Source organism: Rutilus rutilus (assembly GCF_951802725.1).
Source record: "Rutilus rutilus genome assembly, chromosome: 25".
Taxonomy (NCBI): Eukaryota; Metazoa; Chordata; class Actinopteri; order Cypriniformes; family Leuciscidae; genus Rutilus; species Rutilus rutilus.
In genome coordinates, this window is record NC_140229.1 from 5832297 (window position 1) to 5854095 (window position 21799).

At 36.1% G+C, this 21799-nt stretch overlaps 3 protein-coding genes across 8 annotated transcripts in view; 2 read left to right on the plus strand and 1 right to left on the minus strand.

Annotated features, from left to right (window-relative positions):
* Window positions 1–5668, plus strand: part of ssbp2b (single stranded DNA binding protein 2b) — a 78128-nt gene extending 72460 nt beyond the window's left edge. For 4 of the 5 annotated variants that reach the window (XM_084401255.1, XM_084401256.1, XM_084401254.1 and 1 more), the window contains 8 exons: window positions 10–55; window positions 196–231; window positions 1008–1062; window positions 2079–2149; window positions 2300–2378; window positions 2650–2678; window positions 2841–2939; window positions 4070–4912. In XM_084401255.1, coding sequence (XP_084257381.1) covers window positions 10–55; window positions 196–231; window positions 1008–1062; window positions 2079–2149; window positions 2300–2378; window positions 2650–2678; window positions 2841–2939; window positions 4070–4099 — 445 coding nt within the window. In that variant the 3' untranslated portion in view covers window positions 4100–4912. Of the gene's footprint in view, window positions 1–9; window positions 56–195; window positions 232–1007; window positions 1063–2078; window positions 2150–2299; window positions 2379–2649; window positions 2679–2840; window positions 2940–4069 lie in introns of all 5 variants that reach the window. The other variant, XM_084401257.1, reaches the window with a different exon arrangement.
* A 3040-nt stretch (window positions 5669–8708) lies between these two features.
* Window positions 8709–17190, plus strand: acot12 (acyl-CoA thioesterase 12). 2 transcript variants are annotated; one of them, XM_084401265.1, is made up of 15 exons: window positions 8709–9059; window positions 10118–10187; window positions 10693–10753; window positions 10837–10938; window positions 11758–11902; window positions 12623–12782; window positions 13462–13581; window positions 14097–14247; window positions 14366–14421; window positions 14506–14569; window positions 15328–15411; window positions 15537–15670; window positions 15767–15895; window positions 15979–16105; window positions 16189–17190. In XM_084401265.1, the coding sequence occupies exons 1-15, from the start codon at window positions 8873–8875 to the stop codon at window positions 16327–16329; spliced, it is 1731 nt and encodes a 576-aa protein (XP_084257391.1). In that variant the 5' UTR covers window positions 8709–8872; the 3' UTR covers window positions 16330–17190. The 2 variants fall into 2 exon arrangements, with proteins under 2 accessions (XP_084257391.1, XP_084257390.1); XM_084401264.1 differs by having other exon boundaries at window positions 14366–14569.
* zcchc9 (zinc finger, CCHC domain containing 9) lies at window positions 17115–21797 on the minus strand. The gene is made up of 6 exons (XM_084401266.1): window positions 21692–21797; window positions 20359–20720; window positions 18783–18933; window positions 18601–18693; window positions 17605–17673; window positions 17115–17526 (listed from the first exon to the last, which is right to left on the minus strand). Exons 2-6 carry the CDS (start codon window positions 20710–20712, stop codon window positions 17414–17416), a joined length of 780 nt encoding a protein of 259 aa, XP_084257392.1. The 5' UTR covers window positions 20713–20720; window positions 21692–21797; the 3' UTR covers window positions 17115–17413.
* Between the last annotated feature and the right edge of the window lie 2 nt (window positions 21798–21799).

The window sequence follows — 21799 nt, forward strand, 5'->3', positions numbered from 1 at the left end:
TTATTATAGGGGTCCCGGAGGAAGACCGTGGCCAAATCCACCAAACTCCAACTCGGTGAGTCATTTCTACAATCATTCGTTGTGAAATGTCAGTCACTACAGCTTTAGATACGTAAATGTTTGCACTTAAAGAGCATCTGCTTTGTTGACATTCTCTCTCTTTTTCTGTCTGATCGGATCCATGTGGCATTTAAGATCCCGTATTCATCAGCATCTCCAGGGAGTTATGTGGTAAGAGCCGTGACCCTCTCCATTTACACACCTCCAACAGCCATGAAGAGATTCATCAGATCGCAAGATCTTTTCCATAGTCCTGTGTCCTCAGCAGTGGATCCAAATTATAAGAATAAATATACTGCCAGGCCACAAAAAAAAAAGAAGCTGCTAATTATATAGGCAAATATTTAAGAGTCTATGACTCTATGGGGGGGGGTTTATTCTTGTAAATCTTGTAACATTTTAAAAAAATATATTTTTATTGTTTTTGTTATATTTCAAAAATAAATATATAAAACGTATTGTTATAGTGTTACATGTTTTGTTATATTTATAATATTATATATTTGCTTGAATGAGGCACATTGAAAGTCCTTACCAGATGCATCAGATACATGGAAACGCAGTGTGATTAAACATGTCGTTTTAAGACATTTACACAAGTTATTCTGTTAAAACGCTGTCAGTAACTCCCAGCTGAGATGATTTGTGGAGGGGAAGCTGTGGTAGCTTACTGAAAGCAGCCAGACAAGACGAGGTGCTCGGGAAGGCAGAGCCGAGTCAGCAGAGAGGAGGAGAGATAATTAGATTTGGGAAGAGGGAGGATAGAGCAGATATGCACAGTGCTGACCACAGCAAGGGCCTCAGGCCTCTGTCATGAACACACACACACACATACTCAGGGCTATCCTCACATTTACACATGTATATGCCACAAGTGCATTCAAATGTAACTAATTAAACTGTGTTACATGAGATTTAGAACAATATTTGTCTTTTCTCCTCCTCAGGGTCCACCGGGTGGAGGAGGGCCCCCAGGGACTCCCATCATGCCTAGCCCTGCAGGTAGGACTGCACTGTTTCTTCATGCAAAGTTGAATTTAATAATTAACATATATATCGAGGGGGATAATAATTGTATTTATTATATATATATGTGTATATATATATATATATATATATTAAAATCATTAACACTCAAAAAAATTTTTTTTTAATATTTTATTGTTATAATTAAAAACTGCAATGTTAAAAACATATACAAGTTATAAATATATAGATAAATATAAATAAAACACACACACACATATAAATCGTAAACATTAAATTTATCTAAATTAAATAAAAAATGTAATATAGAAAATATAAAATGTATCTATATATTTATTAATTGTATATATTTTTAACATTGCAGTTTTTAAATACAATAAAATAAAATAAAATGTTTTTGAGTGTTAATGATTTTAATATTCAAGTTATTATATAAAATGTGTTTATATACCGTACATACAATAATTCTATTTATTTATTTCATATATTTTATTTAAAATAATTTTTAACTATAACAGTAGAAATGTTTATAGTTAAATAATTTAATTGTTTATAATAATTTATATTTTTTACTATAATAGTAGCATTTTTTATATATACAACCTTTTTAAAGTGTGCAAGATGTTATATATATTTATGTGTATTTTATTTATATTTATCAATATATCTATGAATTTGATATATTATTTAACCTTGCATAATATAACAATAAAATGTTTAAAAAATGTTTTTAGTGTTAAAGATTTTAATACATCAACTATTATATACAAGATTATTTATATACATGTATATAATTGTTTACTTATTTAATATATTTTTATTAAAATTTTGCATTATTAATGTTGAATATATGTACAGTTTTTTTTTAAATATTAAATGCCTTTAAGTATTTTATTTATTGCGTTTACTGATATAGTGATATTTAAAATGTGTCAATTGACCAAAAGTGTCCAAATACATTTTACAATCATCAGTGGAGCATTATCTGAAATATTGTCGATGAGCTTAAGTGTTTGGCTCTTTCTGTACAGACTCGACGAACTCGGGAGAAAATATGTACACCATGATCAGCGCAGTGCCGCCCGGAGGAAACCGGCAAAATGTAAGACAGCATCACAAATGTAAAATATTTGCACACATGCATCTCAGTTCATTTTGAGTTGCATTTGTTCATACTGTACTTTCTGCTCTGCACTTGTTGTAATATCATAATTTAATGTGTGTTTTACATAATTATGTGTGTGTTTGACAGTTCCCTATTGGTCCTGGAGGAGACGGTCCAATGGGAGGCATGGCGGGAATGGAGCCGCATCACATGAATGGATCATTAGGTAAGAGTGTTTCTTGTACAAACAACCACTTTAGATAGTACTATTGGACATCTTTGAGTGCTGTGTACTTTGCTTGAGGAGTATCAAAGCATGTCATAATTCAATGTGAAATTGCAGCTTTCATGCTTGATTTTCCTGATTTGTTGTCATTTTTTGCCTTGCCTGCTTATGCCCCCTTGTGGTCATTAAAGATTAATCATGCCTTTTAAAAGTACTGCCTTTGCAACTATACAATTTTTTTAATCTGAAATGTATATTTTTAATTCTTTAGGGTCAGCTGACATGGACAGTATGCCTAAGGTAAGAGTTGTTTTCATATTTTAAATCAAGCTGTCAATGTATTCAATATTTTATCAAATTAATTACATGATATGCTCATTAATTACATTATAACACGATTCTTGCTTAAATGTCTGCAAAACGTATTGAACTGTAAAATCAAACTTCTGTCTATCTGTGCAGAACTCTCCTGGTAACCTAAGCATGAGCAACCAGCCTGGAACACCACGAGATGACGGAGAGATGGGTGGAAATTTCCTCAACCCTTTCCAGAATGAGAGCGTATGTCATTTCCTTGTCTGAAAGTACCTTGAACAAGAGCCACTGGGTCTCATTCAATAAGCATATGCGTACACACAAATTTGTGTGTGAAATCTGCGTACGAACGTTTGAACAAATCATGATTTATCAATACCTTTCGTTCTAATATGTATTGTAAACTTCTGAAACCACTCGTAACCAAAATCACATACTCTTGGTATCCTTATAAACATGTTAAGATTAAATTTTAATCATCTTACATATAATTCATCACAATATTCAGCCATATTTGAGGTCAAGAATGGTCATGGATTACCTGCCCGACTTAATTACCACATGGACCAGCCGTGTTAATTATCTATCCGTCACGGACCATAGATATGTATATGTAGAAACCACATTCGAGAGCTCCATACACGTCGGCGCTCCCGCCATATTGGAACGGTCAAGTTGTCGTCACTCACAGTGAGAATCAATGATGCCGCAACATTGCGCAGCTTCTGGTTGTGAAACTGTCGAGATTTAAATCGAATTGATTATACAATGTGGCGATTAATTAATCGCACATCAAATTTGCCTGAGAAATGACCCCCAAAAGATAATTTAAAGTCATTATTGTGTTAAATGAGAAAAGTGAGAGAGTTGTTGCCCTTCATCATGTTCGTCACCAATCAACACTATGAAGTGTCAGATGGTCTGAGGCGGGCGGGTGCATTTGCGTTAATAATTTTAATGCGTTTTTTCCCCCCATAACTAATTAAGTTAATGCATTAAATCAGCAGCCCTAGTTTTTATATGTATTAACTCAATATTACAGGTTTTTACTATGGTAACTTTTTAATGTTGTGTTAGTTTAGCAAAATCATCTGCTGAATATATAGATATAGATATTCATGTGTCAACTTGCTCTCGAATGTTCACGGACCGGCTTTGACCGTTCCATTATGATGGACGGCTTATGTATAGCGGCTAATGAGGCATCTATGTATATATCTATGTCACAGAATGCGTGACTTTGCCACTTCCAATAAAAATTGAATCAACCAAGCCGCTTCTCATCGACTAACGTTTGGTCAGCTGTTAAAATATCATGCTAAAAGTGTATGGTATGGTATATAAACTCTTTTTTTTTTACTCTTATGTCCTTGTAGTATTCTCCAAACATGACCATGAGTGTGTGAAGACCTCGTTTGGAAATCCAGGTGGATTCCACCACACGACACAGGACATGTGCAAGCGCGCTGTAGCCAGCCCTCTTCTGCTCTCTGAAGAATATGGGTCCAAGCCTCTCCTTTCTCTCTCCTTCTTTCGTTTATTCTGTTTTCAAAGATCATTCTTTCACCTCCTCGGCCGCGTCACACCGAGGGACGACGCCGAACCACGACGGGGCGAGAATGACGAACCAACAACCTGTCTATATTTACGTATATCTTTGTGTATATATGTGGGTGTACATTCAGAATTACATGTGCATGTGTGTATGAAAGGACGTATATTGATCCTTGTACGAGCTCGAAAGAAAGACTACGGACATGTACTCTGTTTTTAACAAAAACAAATCATATTTTCTTGAAATATGATGTAAATGGACAGATCTACGTAAAATGTATTTATCGCCGGAAACACTTGAGATGCAATGGGGGTCGAGTTCGTAAAAAGACAGATCAGGAAACCTTGTGCAGAATCACAATGATACAAACCTATTTCCCAGCAAGCACGCACTGTAATTGATTCATAATTGTCTTTGTGTCATCGACGAGAGAGTTTGATTCGTATTTTATTGAAACAGGTTGAGTTGTCGCTAATGGAAATGTGTATGTAATTCCAACTGACGTCTGTAATTTATCATTTCGTGCTGCATTCGGCCTTCAGACATCTGTGCTCCTCAAATGCAGTCCAATCTTGATCAACACCCTGGAGTTTTGTCTGTATATACAGGAGATTTCTTTTTCAGGACGATGCCTACGAAGAACAGCCATTCCATATGTACACTTAAAAAAAAAAAATCCATCGTGCACCATTTTGCCATCTTAATTTGGGGACGCGAAAGGGACGTCCTCCGGAACCGAACTGAGCAAACAACACGAGATCGTCGCAGTTACCGAAGCATATTTCTATCATGTTTTGAAAATACTAATCATGTGACAACGTTTACTGCTCTTATATTACAACGTTTTCTTTGTGAAAATCTTTGCATGTGAATACGGGAAGCAAGGACGATTTTATGGAAAAAGGGAGACTGGTCCATTCAGAGGAGTGCGGGCACATGGATGGGAATTATAATTCCGTACATCTGTCATTCTAATAATCAACTTATTTATACAGCCGTTGTTGTGTCACCCGGAGAAACTGTGATTTGCTTTGCTTTTTTTTTTTGCTTTTTTTTCAAGTGGAATTATTATTATTATTAATAATATTATTATTGCGAAATTTCTAAAAAAATATATATGTGAATTTTTTATAGCTTGGGGGTCTGATTCATCTGTGTCTCTGTGAATTATTTAAAACAATACTGTATAATATCTGAGGTGTTTTCGTGTTTATTTGTAATAACATTTGCCCTTTTTTGCCCCAGATTTTTGCCTGATGACAAGAGAGACCCTATCATAAGTGTTTTTTCATTTGACTTATTTGATGTTTAATTTTTGATTTTGTGAAGTGTTCATTTTCTACCTTGTGTTGACTTTTGTAAATACACAGAGAAGTTTTGTATATACTATACTGATATAAAGCTTCTCATTGCTGTTTAACAGACTGTCAGATCATTTTGTTTGTTTGTGTGTGATTGTATGTGTTAAAGGTAGGGTAGGCAATTTCGGAGAGGCTAGCGATAGCAAGCTAGCTTTGAACGCATGAGATCCCACATCTCCAAAGCCACGCCTCCTTCAAAACACATCAGCGTCGCCAAAGCATCACAAGAGACGCCGTTAAGTTATCTCATGTCTTGTAGACCGGATTCTCAGACTCGGATTTATGTGTTTCTGTGTCAACACTATCAAAGTAGGGTTGCAAAGGGGCGGAAAGTTTCCGGTAAATTTCCATGTGAAGTTAAGCTGGGGAATTTTGGAAATTTTGAAAAAATGTACCCATTTAAACTTGTTTTTATTATTCAGTTTGGGTAAAAGTACTATATGGTGTTTTATATATATATAAAAAAAGAGTAAACTAGTCAGAATATACGGTATAAGCTTTCTTTTAGTTTAATTTTAATTAACTTTTAATTTGCCACACCAGGAGTAATTTATATAGTTCCATTTTATAGCGATTATCTGTTAAAAAAAAATCTCTATGTTCTATGCAAAATGTTCTATTAAAGACAAGATAGGAAATAAATATTTGTGGTGCTGTAAAGTGGTTAGAAAAAATGAAATCGGAATCGGTTAAAATCGGTATCGGCAGGTCAAACTCAATGAGAAATCGGAATCGGCCAAGAAAATTGTAATCGTGCATCTCTAGTAGCTAGTATCTGCCTTATGTGGTAAATAAAGTTATGCTAGCTTATTTAGCATCTAACTTATCAGCTTGCTATCTACTAGATGAATACATTTGTATGTGATATTTGCAATTTAAACATTTAGTAAATATATTTCCCCATAATATCATCAAAACTTCACTTTATTTAGTCCACAGGCTCAAATGTGTGCCTTCAATAGTCTTGTGCTTTGAGCTTCTGTACATGTGATGGAGGCATGCACAGTGCCAGTAGGGGGTGTGGTCTCAATAGCCATGCAGTAAGCAGTGTGCTATGTGCATGTGATTGAGGAATGGCATGGATATTCAAGTGTATTTGAATGGCATCTGTTTGTTTTAGTCAAGATTATGCTAAAATATACTTTCCTCAACTATATTTAAGTTCCCTATGAAGAGCCAACCTTCAACTTTGAAAATTCCCAGTTTATTCCCGTTTATTCCCATAAATTCCTGTTAATTCCCTTAAATTCCCATTAATTCCCATGGAAAGTTTCCATCTTTGAAAATTCCCAGAATTTTGCAACCCTATATCAAAGTAATCTGCAGCAGTCTGCTGGTGAAACTAGAGCTCTCTACGTTGATTATTATTGTAATGTTATGTGCTTTGAGACATGAGGTAATTTAACGCCGTCTCTCGTGACACTTTGCAGACTCTGCTGTGTGTGTTCATGTGTTTTGGAGGAGGCGTGGCTTTGGAGACGCTCTGAAGGGAGGGTGAGATGTAATAATTGTTCTAAATCTATAAAAAAAGGGAAGTCCACACCACAGTTAAGGACAATATATTTTTTTTTTTCAGCTGATGAACGATAAAAACATTGACAGCCAACCCATAATCCATCCTGCTTTAAAGACCTCGAGCATTTGAAGTGGCGACATACTGTAACTACAGCACATGATTACAATAAACAGATATTTAAATGAGGTGTGGAAGCAAATGGTTATCGATTCCAAATGTTGTTATCTATGCGCTGGCGATGTGTTGTGTTGGGGTGTGGACCTCGCTATTCTCATAGAATAAAAAAGATTTTTAAAACTTTTAGTTCATATTTTTGTTCATTTACATTTATTCGATTACGATTATTAAACCTTTATAGTTATCGTGTGAACTGGCCTTTTCAGAATGATTTTTCCAGCTGATGAATCATATAAGCCCTAACAGCCAATCAGAACCAACCCTAATAGACTTTGATTATTTAAAGCTCCGCGCTAAAACTGTCTACACTGGACTTGACAAACAACCGTTGCAAATCTATTTGTAATATATATCTATTTCTTAAGTTGAGTAGTTTACTATGGGGGATTAGTCATGTGATAACCCATTATATTTCTGAGGTACTCAAATTTGCCGAATTGCAATGGTCGCTTTGACGTGTAGACAGCTTCAAGATGTTGCGTCGCAACACTAATAAAGTTTGTTCTTATATAGTTTGTTCGTTCTTGTCATTATAGTTGTCTTGATGGTGTGAATGGGCCATAACTCTCACTTTCAGAGCGATTTGAGTACATTAAAGCGGGGCTCAGTAGTTTCGGGATTTCTTCGCTGTATTCTCGCTTTTTGCTCGCAGGTTTCTCTCTAGAGCTCCCCCCACAGCTTCGGAATAGATATTTGACAACACTATTGTAAAAACTCGTTGGCGATTCTCAGACACCAGAGGCTAGTAGATCAACGACATCAAAGCAGATGGGACATTCTTTAAAACGTCTTCTTCATTCGGGTTCGAACAGCGTGAGGGAGCGCAATAATGACAGCATTTTAGCAGATTTCTTTTGGCCGTAAAGCAATTGTTTACATCGCGAGACCTGATATCACGCGATACTTCCTGACACGGCGGCCCAAAGTTGCAAGTGCGTATTTTCCGCTCACGGGCACCAGGGGGGTGCGAAACGACCACCATTCAACCCGCAATAAGTAATATAACCATTCCAATGACTCCGAAGCTGTTCAGTTAAGGTAAAAAAGTTACTTAGTTCACCTTTAATTTTACTTATGAGTAAAAAAACATTGACAGACAATAAAAAAAATCCAAATAAAAGACGAGCTTTGCAACTTTTGACGACATAACTTAAGCGTGCGTTTAGAATAAACAGAACATTATTATGTGTCGTGTACACACTAATATAATTATTGTTATAGTTTTTGTTCTTGGTCTTTCTTGCTGTTTTGGTGCAACAGAGCTCCTCAATTCTGCCATATTACATCAGTCCACACTTTATGGCTCTCACATGTTAATAATACACACACATGGTGATTACATCACAATCAATGTGTCATAAAATGAACTGCAGCACAGGTTGTTTGTGTGCAGAGACATGGTGTTCTGCAGCTTGTAGTAGCTCAGGTATTCAGCTCGATCACATCACATGATCCCACAGAACATCCAAGTTGGCCAGAGTTAAGGTCACCTGGTGTCGGCCCTTATAAGAGCCCAGGAACAGACTGACCTGCCGTCGTTTCAACGCTCCACGTCTCTGAGCACGGCTTCATGGATCAGAACTGGTCGAGAAGAGCGTTAGTCACGGAAGGATCCCATGAGAAAGAACGGAGGAATGGGTCTGGCCCGGTAGAGGTGCAGATGTGCCAGTCCATCCTGCCCTGCCATGCCAACCACCAGGGAGAGCTGGGTGCCGGACAGCTGCTGAAGTGGATGGACACTATCGCCTGTCTGGCCGGTGAGTGGGGCTGTGGGAGATTACCAAACCATGCAGAAGGTTGCTTGTTTGCTTCCCTTTACACATTTATTGAATGGTTATGCTCTTATTTATCGTGACTTTTCATCTCAACATAAACATTTGTGAGATTTATTCAGAATTAACAACTTCTTTTAAGTTAAATTATCTAATGTTTTGTATTTGAATAATAATGATCTGCATGTGTTTTTTATTAATTCTTTTCGATTTGTATACAAATATTATTTTTATTTTGAAGTATAAAGTCAGACTGTCAGAACTGGGACAGAACACCTCTAATGGCATGTTGTTGATGGTGTTTTACTTCATTTGATCAATTTTATAATTCAGTTTATATTTAATATTTCAAGCATCTTCATGTAGACCAACTGAGTGGAATCATTCAGTCTGAATGTATAAATACATTAAAAAATATCAGCCTTCTTAGAATCAGATTTTTATTTTTTTTGGAGTATTATTATTATTATTTAATCATTTTAAATAATTAAAATATGTCTTGTTATTCTAAATAAATGTTATTAAATAATTAATATATCATAAATAAATAATTAAAATGTATTATTCTAAAAATATTATTTATTATCATTATTCAATTTTTCTAAATTGTGAAATATTAAAATAAATTCACATGAATCTTAATCTTACAAATGACACAGTGATCTTTAACGACAAGCTCTCGACTGCCAATGCAGTAAGATGTCCTATTTTTCAAAACAACCTAGTGTGTTATCGAGCCATCAGAGAGTAGGTTGAGATAAGAGGTCAACTTTGGACTATATGAACAAAGAAGGTAACTAACATTCATACACCTTTCACCCTCAAATCTCGCATGAATCCAGTTGTGTCGGCCACTTGAGGAAGACACGCATTAATGATTTAACACGTGTCCTCTTCATCTCCTTCCTGTTTCTGCTCCAGTTAGACACATGAAATATAAATACCGGTGACAAGCAAAGTTGAACAATGTGTGTACCCATCTTTGAGGGTTCATATATAGTGGTCCGTGTAATAAATCTTCTTTCTTCATGTCTTCTTTTAAGCTGAAAGACATGCAGGAATGGCGTGTGTAACGGCTTCCATGGATGATATTCAGTTTGAAGAGACCGTAAGGTAGTGTCCCTTATCCTTGTTGGTCCTGAAACAACATCAATCAGATTTTAAAGATAGGATTAAGGCCTGTTCACGTCAAGAACGATAACTATAATCATAACGATAACTATATTAGCATCCACACCTGCAGACGATATCATGCTCTGCTGTTTTGTCGACTGCCGCTTTAAATGCTCGAGCTCTTTTAAAGCAGGATGGATTCTGATTGGCTGTCAAAGTTTTAATCGTTCATCATCTGAAAAAAAAAAAAAAAAAAATTCTGAAAGTGATTCAAAAGATATATTTTCTCTGTGTTGTCATTATATTTGTGGTGGTGTGAACTCTTTTGTATTTTGAATGATTTTTAGAACTATATATTTATCGTTATCATCATAGTTATGTGAACTGGCCTTTAAGGTCATCATATAGGACAAGGTTTAGTGTTAGTGAATAATCTCATGTTATGTGGTATATTAATCTCTTATCTTATCATATCATATCATAATCATATCTCTCTGTATTTCAGGGTTGGGCAGGTTATCAATATAAAAGCCAAAGTTAACAGGGCTTTCAATACGAGTATGGAGGTAAAACAAGACGAAAAGCATATACACAGTATTAAATATTAATGGAATAACTATAAAGTCTGATCAGGCCAGTGTTTTATCAGGTGGGCATCTATGTAACAGTACAGGAGGTGCTCAGCGGGGTGACGAAGAGGGTTTGTGTGGCCTTCTCCACATTCGTCGCCAAACCGACAGGAACACACAAGGTGAGGGAACGGCTCTGCAAAGAATACACCCTAGAATTTAGGGGAAATTACCCTATTAAGCCCACTCAAATCTAAGTATTCCACTACCGATCTAAAGTTTTGGGGTCAGTAAGATTTGTTTTTAAAGAAAATAATACTTTTACTCAGCAAGGACACATTAAATTGATCAAAAGTGAGAGTTAAGTCAATAATATTACAAATCATGATTTCTGAAGGATCATGTGACACTGAAGACTGGAGTCATGATGCTAAAAATTCAGCTTTGCATCATAGGAATAAATTACATAAAAACAAATAAATTATGAACTACTTGTTGTACACCTTTAAGCTCACTATGTGTGTTTTATTGTAAATGCTTCACATTTAAATACTTAATTAACTAAATTAAAAAAACGAATGATCAAAAAGGACAAATATGAATTACAGTTGTAAAATGTAACATTTTTAGCATCAGTGTGGATTACAGACAGAGAAATAAATCATACTTATGGCTTAAGAAGATTCTTAAATATTTTCATTTAATCTGAATATTGACAGTTTTTGTATATTTTTTATGTGCAACAGTAGCTGCAGACACTCATTTTAGTACATATAATCTTGCTTTAAAATACCAAGCAAAACTCTTAACGTTGCGTTTGATCTATTGCTTTATAATTAGAAATGTCTTATCAAACCCCAGCCAGAGAGCATGATCCCAAACAACTCAAGACCTGAACATTTGATTGGCTCCGAAAAGAAAGTCATTTTCTCTTATGCTTTGACTTTTTGATATATTTTAAAAAACAAATTACTCCTAAATATTCTTTCATGGTTCTTCAGGTGTCTCTGAGGCCCTTGGACGTTCAGGGCTCCGTAGAGGGAATGCTGGAACATTCACTGGCTTCAGAGAGGCGACGGCTCCGTCTCTACAATGAAGAGTCCTTCAAAAGCCTCATCAAGGACTATTACAACCTTCAAGACAAGGGTTAGTGCTTTACTTGAGCTTTGCCATTAAGTTAGTACACTTGAGTCTATTTATGAGGTTCTGAGATGGCGCAGTAGTGAAGGGTCATGGCTGGTAATGTTGCTGAATCCAGTGATCTACTGCAGACTGCAGGAAAAAGTGATTAACTGTGTATCTGATTGGAATCTAGTCTGATCTGATCTGACTTCATATGGATTAGTTTTACGATCTTTATGAACTTTTTGAAGCGTCAAAGTGGTAGTTGCGTAGCTGTCAATGGACGGACAGAAAGCTCTCAGATTCCATTAAAAAGATCTTCATTTGTGTTCTGAAGATGAATGAAAGTCTTATAGGTTTGGATCAACATGAGGGAGAGTAATTAAAGACAGAGTTAAAAAACCCTGTCTGTGAACCCTGACTATGGCTTGCAGAGTGAATGTAGCCTATGAGCAATTATGTCACAGTCACACCCTTAGCTTACTTCAGGGAATTGAACTACTAATAACTTCACTGTGTCGTGGAAACAAAACTTCATAGGTTGTGTGGTAATAAATTCTGAAAGAACAACCGGTGGAAAGAATCCCTTGAAAGAGTCAGCCAGAGGACAGATATGAGACTCCGCTAGATCCACAACAACTTGGCAATGGGATCAAAAGTTCCAGTCATGAGTCAATGTGCACATCAATCCAGAAAGTTGCAGCTGATAAACTGCATGCTAAACAGCATTTGTTGGCATTTCAGGACTGTATAGCAGGAAACCCATCGCGCCCTTGGTGTCGACCGAGCACACGCGGGTCGAGAGCATCGAGCTGGTCCTGCCGCCACACGCTAATCACCATGGAAACACGTTTGGAGGACAGATCATGGCCTGGATGGAGAATGTGGCTACAGTAGCAGCCAGGTATACATGCGCGTTCATGCTGGATGTTATCATAGTGCAACAGTGGATTTTTCACATCGATTTTTTTATTAATTATTCTAAGCCATGAACCAAACCAATCAGCTCCGAGGATGGATAATATTAAGAAAAAAAGTATTTGTAAAATTTTCAAAATGACAAAGTATGCATGAAGCATCGTGGATGACATCATCAAATCATTGCCAACAGAAAAATATAAATCTAAAATGAAAATAATTAAGTTAAAAATAAATAGCACCATCAGATTTCTGAAGGATCATGTGACACTGAAGACTGGAGTAATGATGCTGAAAATTCAGCTTTGATCACAGGAATAAATTACATTTTACAATATATTCGAATACAAAACAGTTATTTTAAATTGTAAAAATATTTCACAATAATACTGTTTTCACTGTATTTTTGATCAAATAAATGCAGCCTAGGTGAGCATAAGAGACTTTATCATTTAAAAAGAAAAAAATCTTCTGACCATAGTGTATACAAATATTGAAGTAGTTTGAGAGTGTAAGACTGACTGACTCTCTGACATTCATGGGAGTGGGCGGACTTTACATTGCTGGATCGCTCCTCTGGATTATTATGGGTAGTGTAGTTCTTTACTGACACTAATGCACCAGTATGTGTTTTTCATCTTATACATGTGTTTTTGTTGTTCTAGTCGTTTGGGTGGCTCCTATACCTCTCTTGGAGCTGTGGACATGTTCCGCTTCCGAGGTCCGTCCAGTGTCGGCGACAGACTGGTGTTCAAAGCCATGGTCAATAATGCCTTTCAGACCAGGTACAGTAGCTTCATAAACCTCACCTGGCTGTTATAGAAGTGCGATCCTGAACAAAATGACCTTTTCATGCATTCAACTGTTAAAGGAATAGTTCACCCAAAATTAAAATTCTGTCATCATTTACTCACCGTCATGTTGTTCCAAACCTGAATGAGTTTCTTTCTTCTGTTGAACACAAAAGAAGATATTTTGAAGAATGTTGGCAATCAAACAGTTGACGGTAGCCATTGACTTCCATGGTAGGAAAAAAACACTATGGAAGTCAATGGCTAAGGTCAACTGTTTGATTGCCAACATTCTTCAAAATATCTTCTTTTGTGTTCAACAGAAGAAAGAAACTTTCTTTTTCTTGACAACATGCATTTGCAATATGACGTATTTGGTCGTCGCCACACCACACCGCACCACACCGCTGCACACTTCTCATAATAATAGGGTCCATTTTGACTTTATTAAAAACATATAATAAACGGAGGTATATTTTAAATTCATTGTTCTCCTGTTCTGCGATCAGTGTGGAGGTGGGTGTTCGGGTGGAGGCGTATAACTGTGAGGAGTGGAATGAAGGGACACCAAGACACATCAACAGCGCCTCCATGATTTATTACATCCCAGGATGTGATGGTGAGCAACAGACCTTTCCTGATGTGACCTACACAACTCTTGTGAGTTATCTACACATTCAACAACACGATAGCACACTTAATATTAATATACAAGTTTATGTAAAATAGCTCTAATGCGACCTAAAGGCACACAAATCATATCATTTATTTTTTTCAGGATGGACAAAGACGATTTCTTGGTGCTATTGTCAGGAAGAGAATTCGCATGGCCAGGTATACTTTTGTACAGAATTTTTTTCTTTTTTCTTGGAAACATATCAAATTGTTTAGGAAACGTTCCAAATTTATTTTCCCCAGAAAACACATTCTGTACTCAAGAGATGAGGGACCAATTTCTGTGCCATGGGACAGAAGTAATCAGGTAGGTGACTAACTAATTAAATAAATAATCCGTTTAAAATAGTCATTGGGTGCATACAGAATAAAACATAATAAAATAATACTGCTTATTTAAAAATGTATAATTTTGATCAAATTATGTTGCGGTTTTGTAAATGACATTGCAGTGATACATTTTTAAAACACTAGTGTACTACAAGTTGATTTCAGCGGTCAGTTTTGTGTAAAAATGTGACTTATGGAAGTCTGATCCAATAAAGAAAAATAAAGAAAAAGACTAAAAATCATGTATTTCCATCAAGAGGTTCATCAAGAGGAAAATGATTCTTCATGATCCTCACAACCATTCTTTCACAATCTGAGCCTGATGAATCTTGACATTGTCATCCTGGAATATGGCTATGATGTGTCTCGTACATGGTTGTTTAAGAAATGAAAAGCTACACACTCCATCAATGAGGGTTAGAACTTCTGCCAAACATATAACATGCTAGAAACATAACATAACACTGCAATAATCATCCAATCATAGACTTTTAAGCATTTGCCTAAAATTAAAATCCAAACAGCGACTTTTTGGCTGGGTGGTTTATATAGAGCATACTTTTTTAGTGGTCCCAAAGTAATCACTTATTCAAAAGAAGTACCTACTCATAAAGTATGTGATTTCAGATGCAGAAATTACTTCACATTGCATGTAGGAAGTAAAAAAGCTCCTTTAACACAGTTTATTTACTGCAAACCTTCTGTAACATGGTGTAACATCTCTGCCCTCTGCAGGTGTATTTGGGGTATAACAACGTGGCAGCTCTCACAGTCTTAGCTGGAAAACGGGGATGGGAGGCCAGTAACATCAACGATAAGGTCATCACTATGTTTCTAAGTGCTATATAAATGTAACAAATTATTATTATCATGTGATTACATTATTATGTACCTAAATATGCCTAGAAAGTATCTACAGTGTTTTAATAAGTGTGTTTTTGCAGGTAGGGGTTTACGTGCATGAGGAAGCAGATATGTTGTGTTTAAGAGTTGAGATGGAAGTCAAAACGGCGGCTTTTGACGCGTTCTCGCTGCTCGCCGACCTGCGCTTACGGCCACAGTGGGACAAAAACTATCTGTAGGCCATCTGCATCCCTCTATCTGTGTTAAAAGTTTTGCAAACGCATGTAAAATTGTGTTTCTCATCATCTGCATACTTCCGTGTTTCCTCCAGGAGCTGTGAAGAGGTGGAGAAAGCAGATGAGGAGGAAACCGTTTATCACATTAAATGCGCCACAGTTAACGGAGGCAAAAGTCGGGATTTCGTGTTCCTGTTGTCTAAAAGGCAACCCTGCAAAAATGGGTATGATTCCACTGTTAACATGATTCATTTTTGGATGAACACATCTTTAATGTGAGGCTCAAAATGTATTTTTGTCCTCACAGAGACCCATACGTCATAGCGCTCCGGTCCGTAACCGTGGCAACAGTTCCATCTGAGGAGAACTCCATTCGGAGCGAAGCTAAATGTGCAGGATTCCTCGTTCACGAAATGGGCTTTTTAACCTGCAAGGTACCAACTATAACATCTGAAACTCAATAAAAACTATAAAACACTTTTCTGCTGAATATGAACATTTCTGGCTGCTCTTCTAGGTGTCGTACTACAACCAGGTGACCTCTGGAGTGCTGCCCTATGTGGAGGGAAACCTAGCGGGCTGGTCCAAATCTATGGAGGAGACGGCAATGTCCTGCATTTCCTTTCTGGAGAGAGATGTGCTTAACACAGAGTTCTGATGCGCCACATTGTGGTTCTAGGACAATATTTTTATTTATATTTAATTTAAGGTTACGATAGCGACTGCCATGCTTAAAGGGATAGTTCACACAAAAATGTAAATTCTGTCATTAATTATTCGCCCTCATGTCGTTCTAAACCCGTAAGACTTTCGTTCATCTTCAGAACACAAATAATTATATTTTTGATGAAATATAAGAGCTTTCTCTCCCTCCGTTGACAGCTACGCAACTACCACTTTGACGCTTCAAAAAGTTCATAAAGAGATTATAAAACTAATCCATATGAATTGAGCAGTTTAGTCCAAATTTTCTGAAGAGACTCGATAGCTTTATATGATGAATAGATTTAATTTAGGCTTTTATTCACATAAAATTAATATTCATTGTCAATGGAGGGTCATTTTTGTGTGAATTAACCCTTTAAGCAATATAAAGAATTATCGATTACAGCATTGTATATGGTTTTAAAGGCCCATTCACACCAAGAAAGATTACCATAAAGATAACTATATTACTGTCCACACCAACAGACAATAATGTTCTTTTTATCCTAAGTGTGTGATGCAGTTTTGCCGATTTAAATGCTCACACACTTTAATGTCTGACTTGGCTGTCAATGTTCTTATTCATCAGCTGGGAAAAACCCTGACTGCAATAATATAGTTCCTCTGTGTTATCGTTATAGCTGTGGTGTGGGTTTTGTGAGAAAAGGCAAAGTATATTTTCAGGGAATGCATATTTATAAAATTGTTCCTATAAATATAATATACCATCACAGAAAACACACTTAATATCCCACTTTTATAGAGTATATTTGTACAAAAGTGTCTTGTAAATAAATGCTGCTTTTCATATTCATTTTCTCTCGAGCTTGAGCATTAAAACACAATCCATAATTAAATCTTTAGATCAGGTACATATGAGATGTCTCAGGCATCACAAAGCTCTTTTTACAGCAAGTAAATGGCCTCAAAACAGGAAGAGCCACTTTTGTGTGTAAAAACATCCTTGGCAAACTGTTATTGGTGAAGACATTAGCGGTTAAATGGTCCATTTCTAGATTTCCCCCAACAGCTGTTGATCAGAACACCACCACCTTGTCTTTTTTGGGTTGTGCTTTCTTCACAGGCACATGCACGTCCTCGTGGTCAGCGCTGATTCTATTGGACAGCCGGCCAAGAGTGATAGAATTAGCTGCAAAAAAAGAAGTTTGAGCTTAATGTATCGGTTTTCAGTTTGACTTAAACAATAGAAATATTCCAGTGGACTCACTTGAGCTCTGGTGTTCAGGACAATCTTTCTGAAAGTGTTCCACTGAGCCACAAACCCGACAGCAACCGCCTACAGGAACAAAACACCACATACATGCATGTTTAAAGATGATTCAGAGATATTATCATATTCATAAATATTTAAGTCCTGACATATGAAATAAGTCAAAAAAAAAAAAATCTAATCTTCTGAAATGGAACAGTTTATTGAAGCTTTAGTCATAATATTAAAAAATGTTTTTGTTGAGTTTCAAATTTGATACATCAGATTTTATGGCTCATATATGATATAGGAGGATTTGCAGCTGAAACTCAAGGAGGAAATAAACACCTCAGTTTTATTCCAAGGCCCAAACTGAGCAAAAATATGCAATTTGGTCCAGATTTTGTTATTTTTATGGCCAAAAAGTAAGATGCTTGTAATGTTAATCAATGAGAGTTTTATAGCAGGATAAATACTTGCATAAAATGCGCATATATATATATCAGTCATATATCATATATAATCAGTTTTCACTCTATATCTCCCTATAATATGTCTTAGTAAGATGATATTTAAATGCTTAGTTTTATCATCAAAGCTCTGTAGTTTTATTGTGGGGAAAAACATATAATGCAATGCAGTGATGATTGACAGATGAACAAATAAACGTTAATCAAAAGCCTGACATTTGATACTCACATTTTAACATGATATTTAAATAATAATAATAAATAATAATAATGTAAACCTAAGTTGCTCCTTTATGTCTAAGTATAAAAGTTATTCTTAAATTCACTTAATATACAAAAAAATACATATTAAAAATACAAATCAGTCAAAAAAAAGGTGGACTTTTTTACAATTATACTTAAAGGCATTTTACTTGCTAAAAAAAAGTATAAACTATCAATCAGAAGACAGAAGATTGTGTACAACAGTTTCAGTAAACCTCTAAATATTCTAATCAAAAATGATACATTAGGCTTTATAGGGTTAAACGGGTAAATCACTGACCTGCAGCATACAGTCCTTTTGGGTTGTCAGGACAGGCTTTGGACAGATGACCAGTCTGACCACAGATAAAACATTTGGCGTATGGGTAATTCCCTAGAAAACAGCAACATTCATATGATAAAACATAGCAGGTTTGATATTTCCATACATTTTAGGTGCGTGACATCTCATTCAACTCGTACCCATGGCAGGATCCACTTTAGCGCGACATCTCTGGATCTCATGTTCAGTGGAACCACAGCGATAACAAATACCGCGACCCATCTCTTCATCGTTATCTGCCTCCGGGCAGTCGGCGAGCCCGTGACCAGGCTTCCTGCAGTTAAAGCAAATCTACAACCAAAATGTGAGAGTATATGTATAAAAGTTTGTTTCTACCACAGAATAAAAAGGTATTTACGACATTTTATCTTACAACTCTGCCTTTTTTTCCTCAGAATTCTGAGTTTACATCTTGCAAATATAACTTTTTTAACCTGAAAAAGCAAACTTTTAAAACAGGGTTTCAAAGTGCACGTTTTTTGAAAGCGATACCATTATCGTCTCCATGTAGACTACAAAATTGTGAATATGTGAAAATGGTGACGTCATGCACATGTGTATTACGTGTTCAGTCTATAGGCGCATAGTGTTTCTTTACAAAGTGACATCGCCATCTACTGGCCTGGCAGCAGATTTTTTATCGTTTTACGGTTCTGAGTGAACGGGATCGTTTTGACAATGTTGTCGTGTACACAAACGCATTTTTGTGCATCACTGTCAAGTAAACATATACTATTAGTTAACCCTTAAATGCCTGAATGTTTCGCCAATCATTATTACATATCCAGGTCTTTAGCGACACGAATCTATATCTAACATGGATGGATCTCTACCTGTCGCGATGATATAAAACTCTCCTGTTATTATAGTAACAATAACAGAAGAATAAAATAACGCATATTTTGTTACCGTTTGGTGCTTGGAAGGGTTCAATTTGAGCAGATGTTTTATCCATCATCACCGTCCTCCTCAGAGCTCATTTCCCAGTGCTCAACATACCCCCAAAACTATCATTTTTAACATCTTCAAAATCAATATTTTGATCGCTGACAGCTTCTTCACCAGATCCACCATCAAGTGACAGTGACACTATTATTTGATGGCGTTCAGTACTTGCTCTGCAGTAAATTGCTGAGCTATTTCAAGTTTTGCTGATGATACTTCCTATTCTTTTGTTTTCTACCTGCAGTAACTATGAGTGAAACGTCACTTCATCATTGTGTATCAGACTTTGCCACCTTGCAGAATAAAGGTGAATTGCACCTATTCATTCATCAAAGATTCAATTATTGTTGTGCAGAAAAAATATATATACTTGCACACCTCAATTTTTTTTTTTTTTTTTTTTATTTTGTTTATAATGAATTGATTGAGGAATAGTAAGAAGGATGTCTAACTTAAAATAATTAATGAGGAGGAGGGTAGACATTCCGGGTCAATAAAGACCCATGGTATGCGTTAAAGGATTAAATCAAAACGTGGGAATGAATTAGTACAACGTGGCCATGAGTTACTAAAATGAGAGAGCAAATTCTTAATTCGTGGCCACGAGATATGACATATATATATATATATATATATATAGTCTGATGTCATGTGCAGGGCTCCGTAGATATTATTTATTTATTTTATTCCTTGGTGGAAGCTTCAATACATGAGTCTTTATATGAAATAATCACATATCTACAATCATGTTACATGCATTTAAATCCTCACCATATTATTCTTTTTAACGTTTTGCCTCTTTATCCGTCTGTGCTCTCGTCGTCCGTCTTTCTTCAGCGCAGTCGCCACGTCTTCTCTCAGGTCCCGGTCTGCCGGAGTCTTTTTCTGCAGCTCCTGACCGGTCTGCTTTAAATACTCCATAAACCCATTCACGTCATCAATGTCATGCTCTACGTTCTTCCTTCTCGGGTTGGGTTTCGTTCCGCCTGCTCCTCGCTGGATGTGTCGACCACCGCCGCTAGTTCCTGATTCTCCAGCATTCCTATTCGCTTTCAGCTGCTTCCATGGTGTGGCATCGGCTGCTTTGTTTTTATGGACGTTGTTTGCTCTGGCCCACCTCGTCATTTTTAGTTCTGTTAGAATGATAAAATATATGTTCATGATCAGACATTGAAACCCTCACGTTGTGTTCTGGACATTTTGACCCTGAGATTTTCCTTTTTCCCAAAAATGCTAGTTAATGTTATTGAATTGGAATAAAACTTACCGATTTTGCTCACACAGGGTATAACAACTTCCCGAAGAATTAGAAAATGTTTGTGTTTTTGGTTGTTCTCTTGTTATGCCATGTTATATCGCTAAATTAAACGGAGAGTTCACCCAAAAGTGAAAAATTGTGTCATCATTTACTGACCCTTTTATACTTTAATAAACTTGAATGAACTTTTTCACTCAAAAACTCAGGTGCATTAGCTTAGTGCATCAATCAATTCCAAAAAAAAATGCAAAACCTGTGCTAATGAAAAGAAAACAAGTTGGCAAAACCAGACAAGATATCATATAATATTTACAATAATATGGTACATTAGTATAAATTAATATAACCATAGTTTCCGCAAAAATACCAGTCACTCCACTAACTAGAAGGGACTATAGAAATGCCATGGCAATATCATTTTGTTTGCTACCATGAAAGTGCTTTGAAATTCCATTGTGAAAAGTGTAAATATTCAGTACGATGGTATACAACAAAGTCCCAGTCATGACATAAAAACTATAACACAACGATAATTAGGCTACATCTTAAAACAGAAACGAATCTATTATGATTTACAGTAACAATAACGGCAATTAAAATGGTACTTTGTCAGAAACTATTGTCACCACGGTTACATTTTACATGTCGAATTATAAGGGATGTTTCAGATGCCTCACAGAATAGAGTGAATATCATAGGAACTTATTACTGTAAAGATAACCCTGTTGTTTTACAATAGTAGAACATATTCCGGCAGCTAAAGCATTATAAAACATTCCTCGGCGGGGTAAATATATTTCTTGTAATAAACAAAATAAAATTAATAACTAAATTGTACATGCTCACCGCACAAGAAGATTTTCAGATATCAGCTGTCAGCAGCAAAACACCGCTCACGTGTTTATTATTACTGCGTCCCACCAATAAAAGTATCCGGAATGAAACTACAACGTG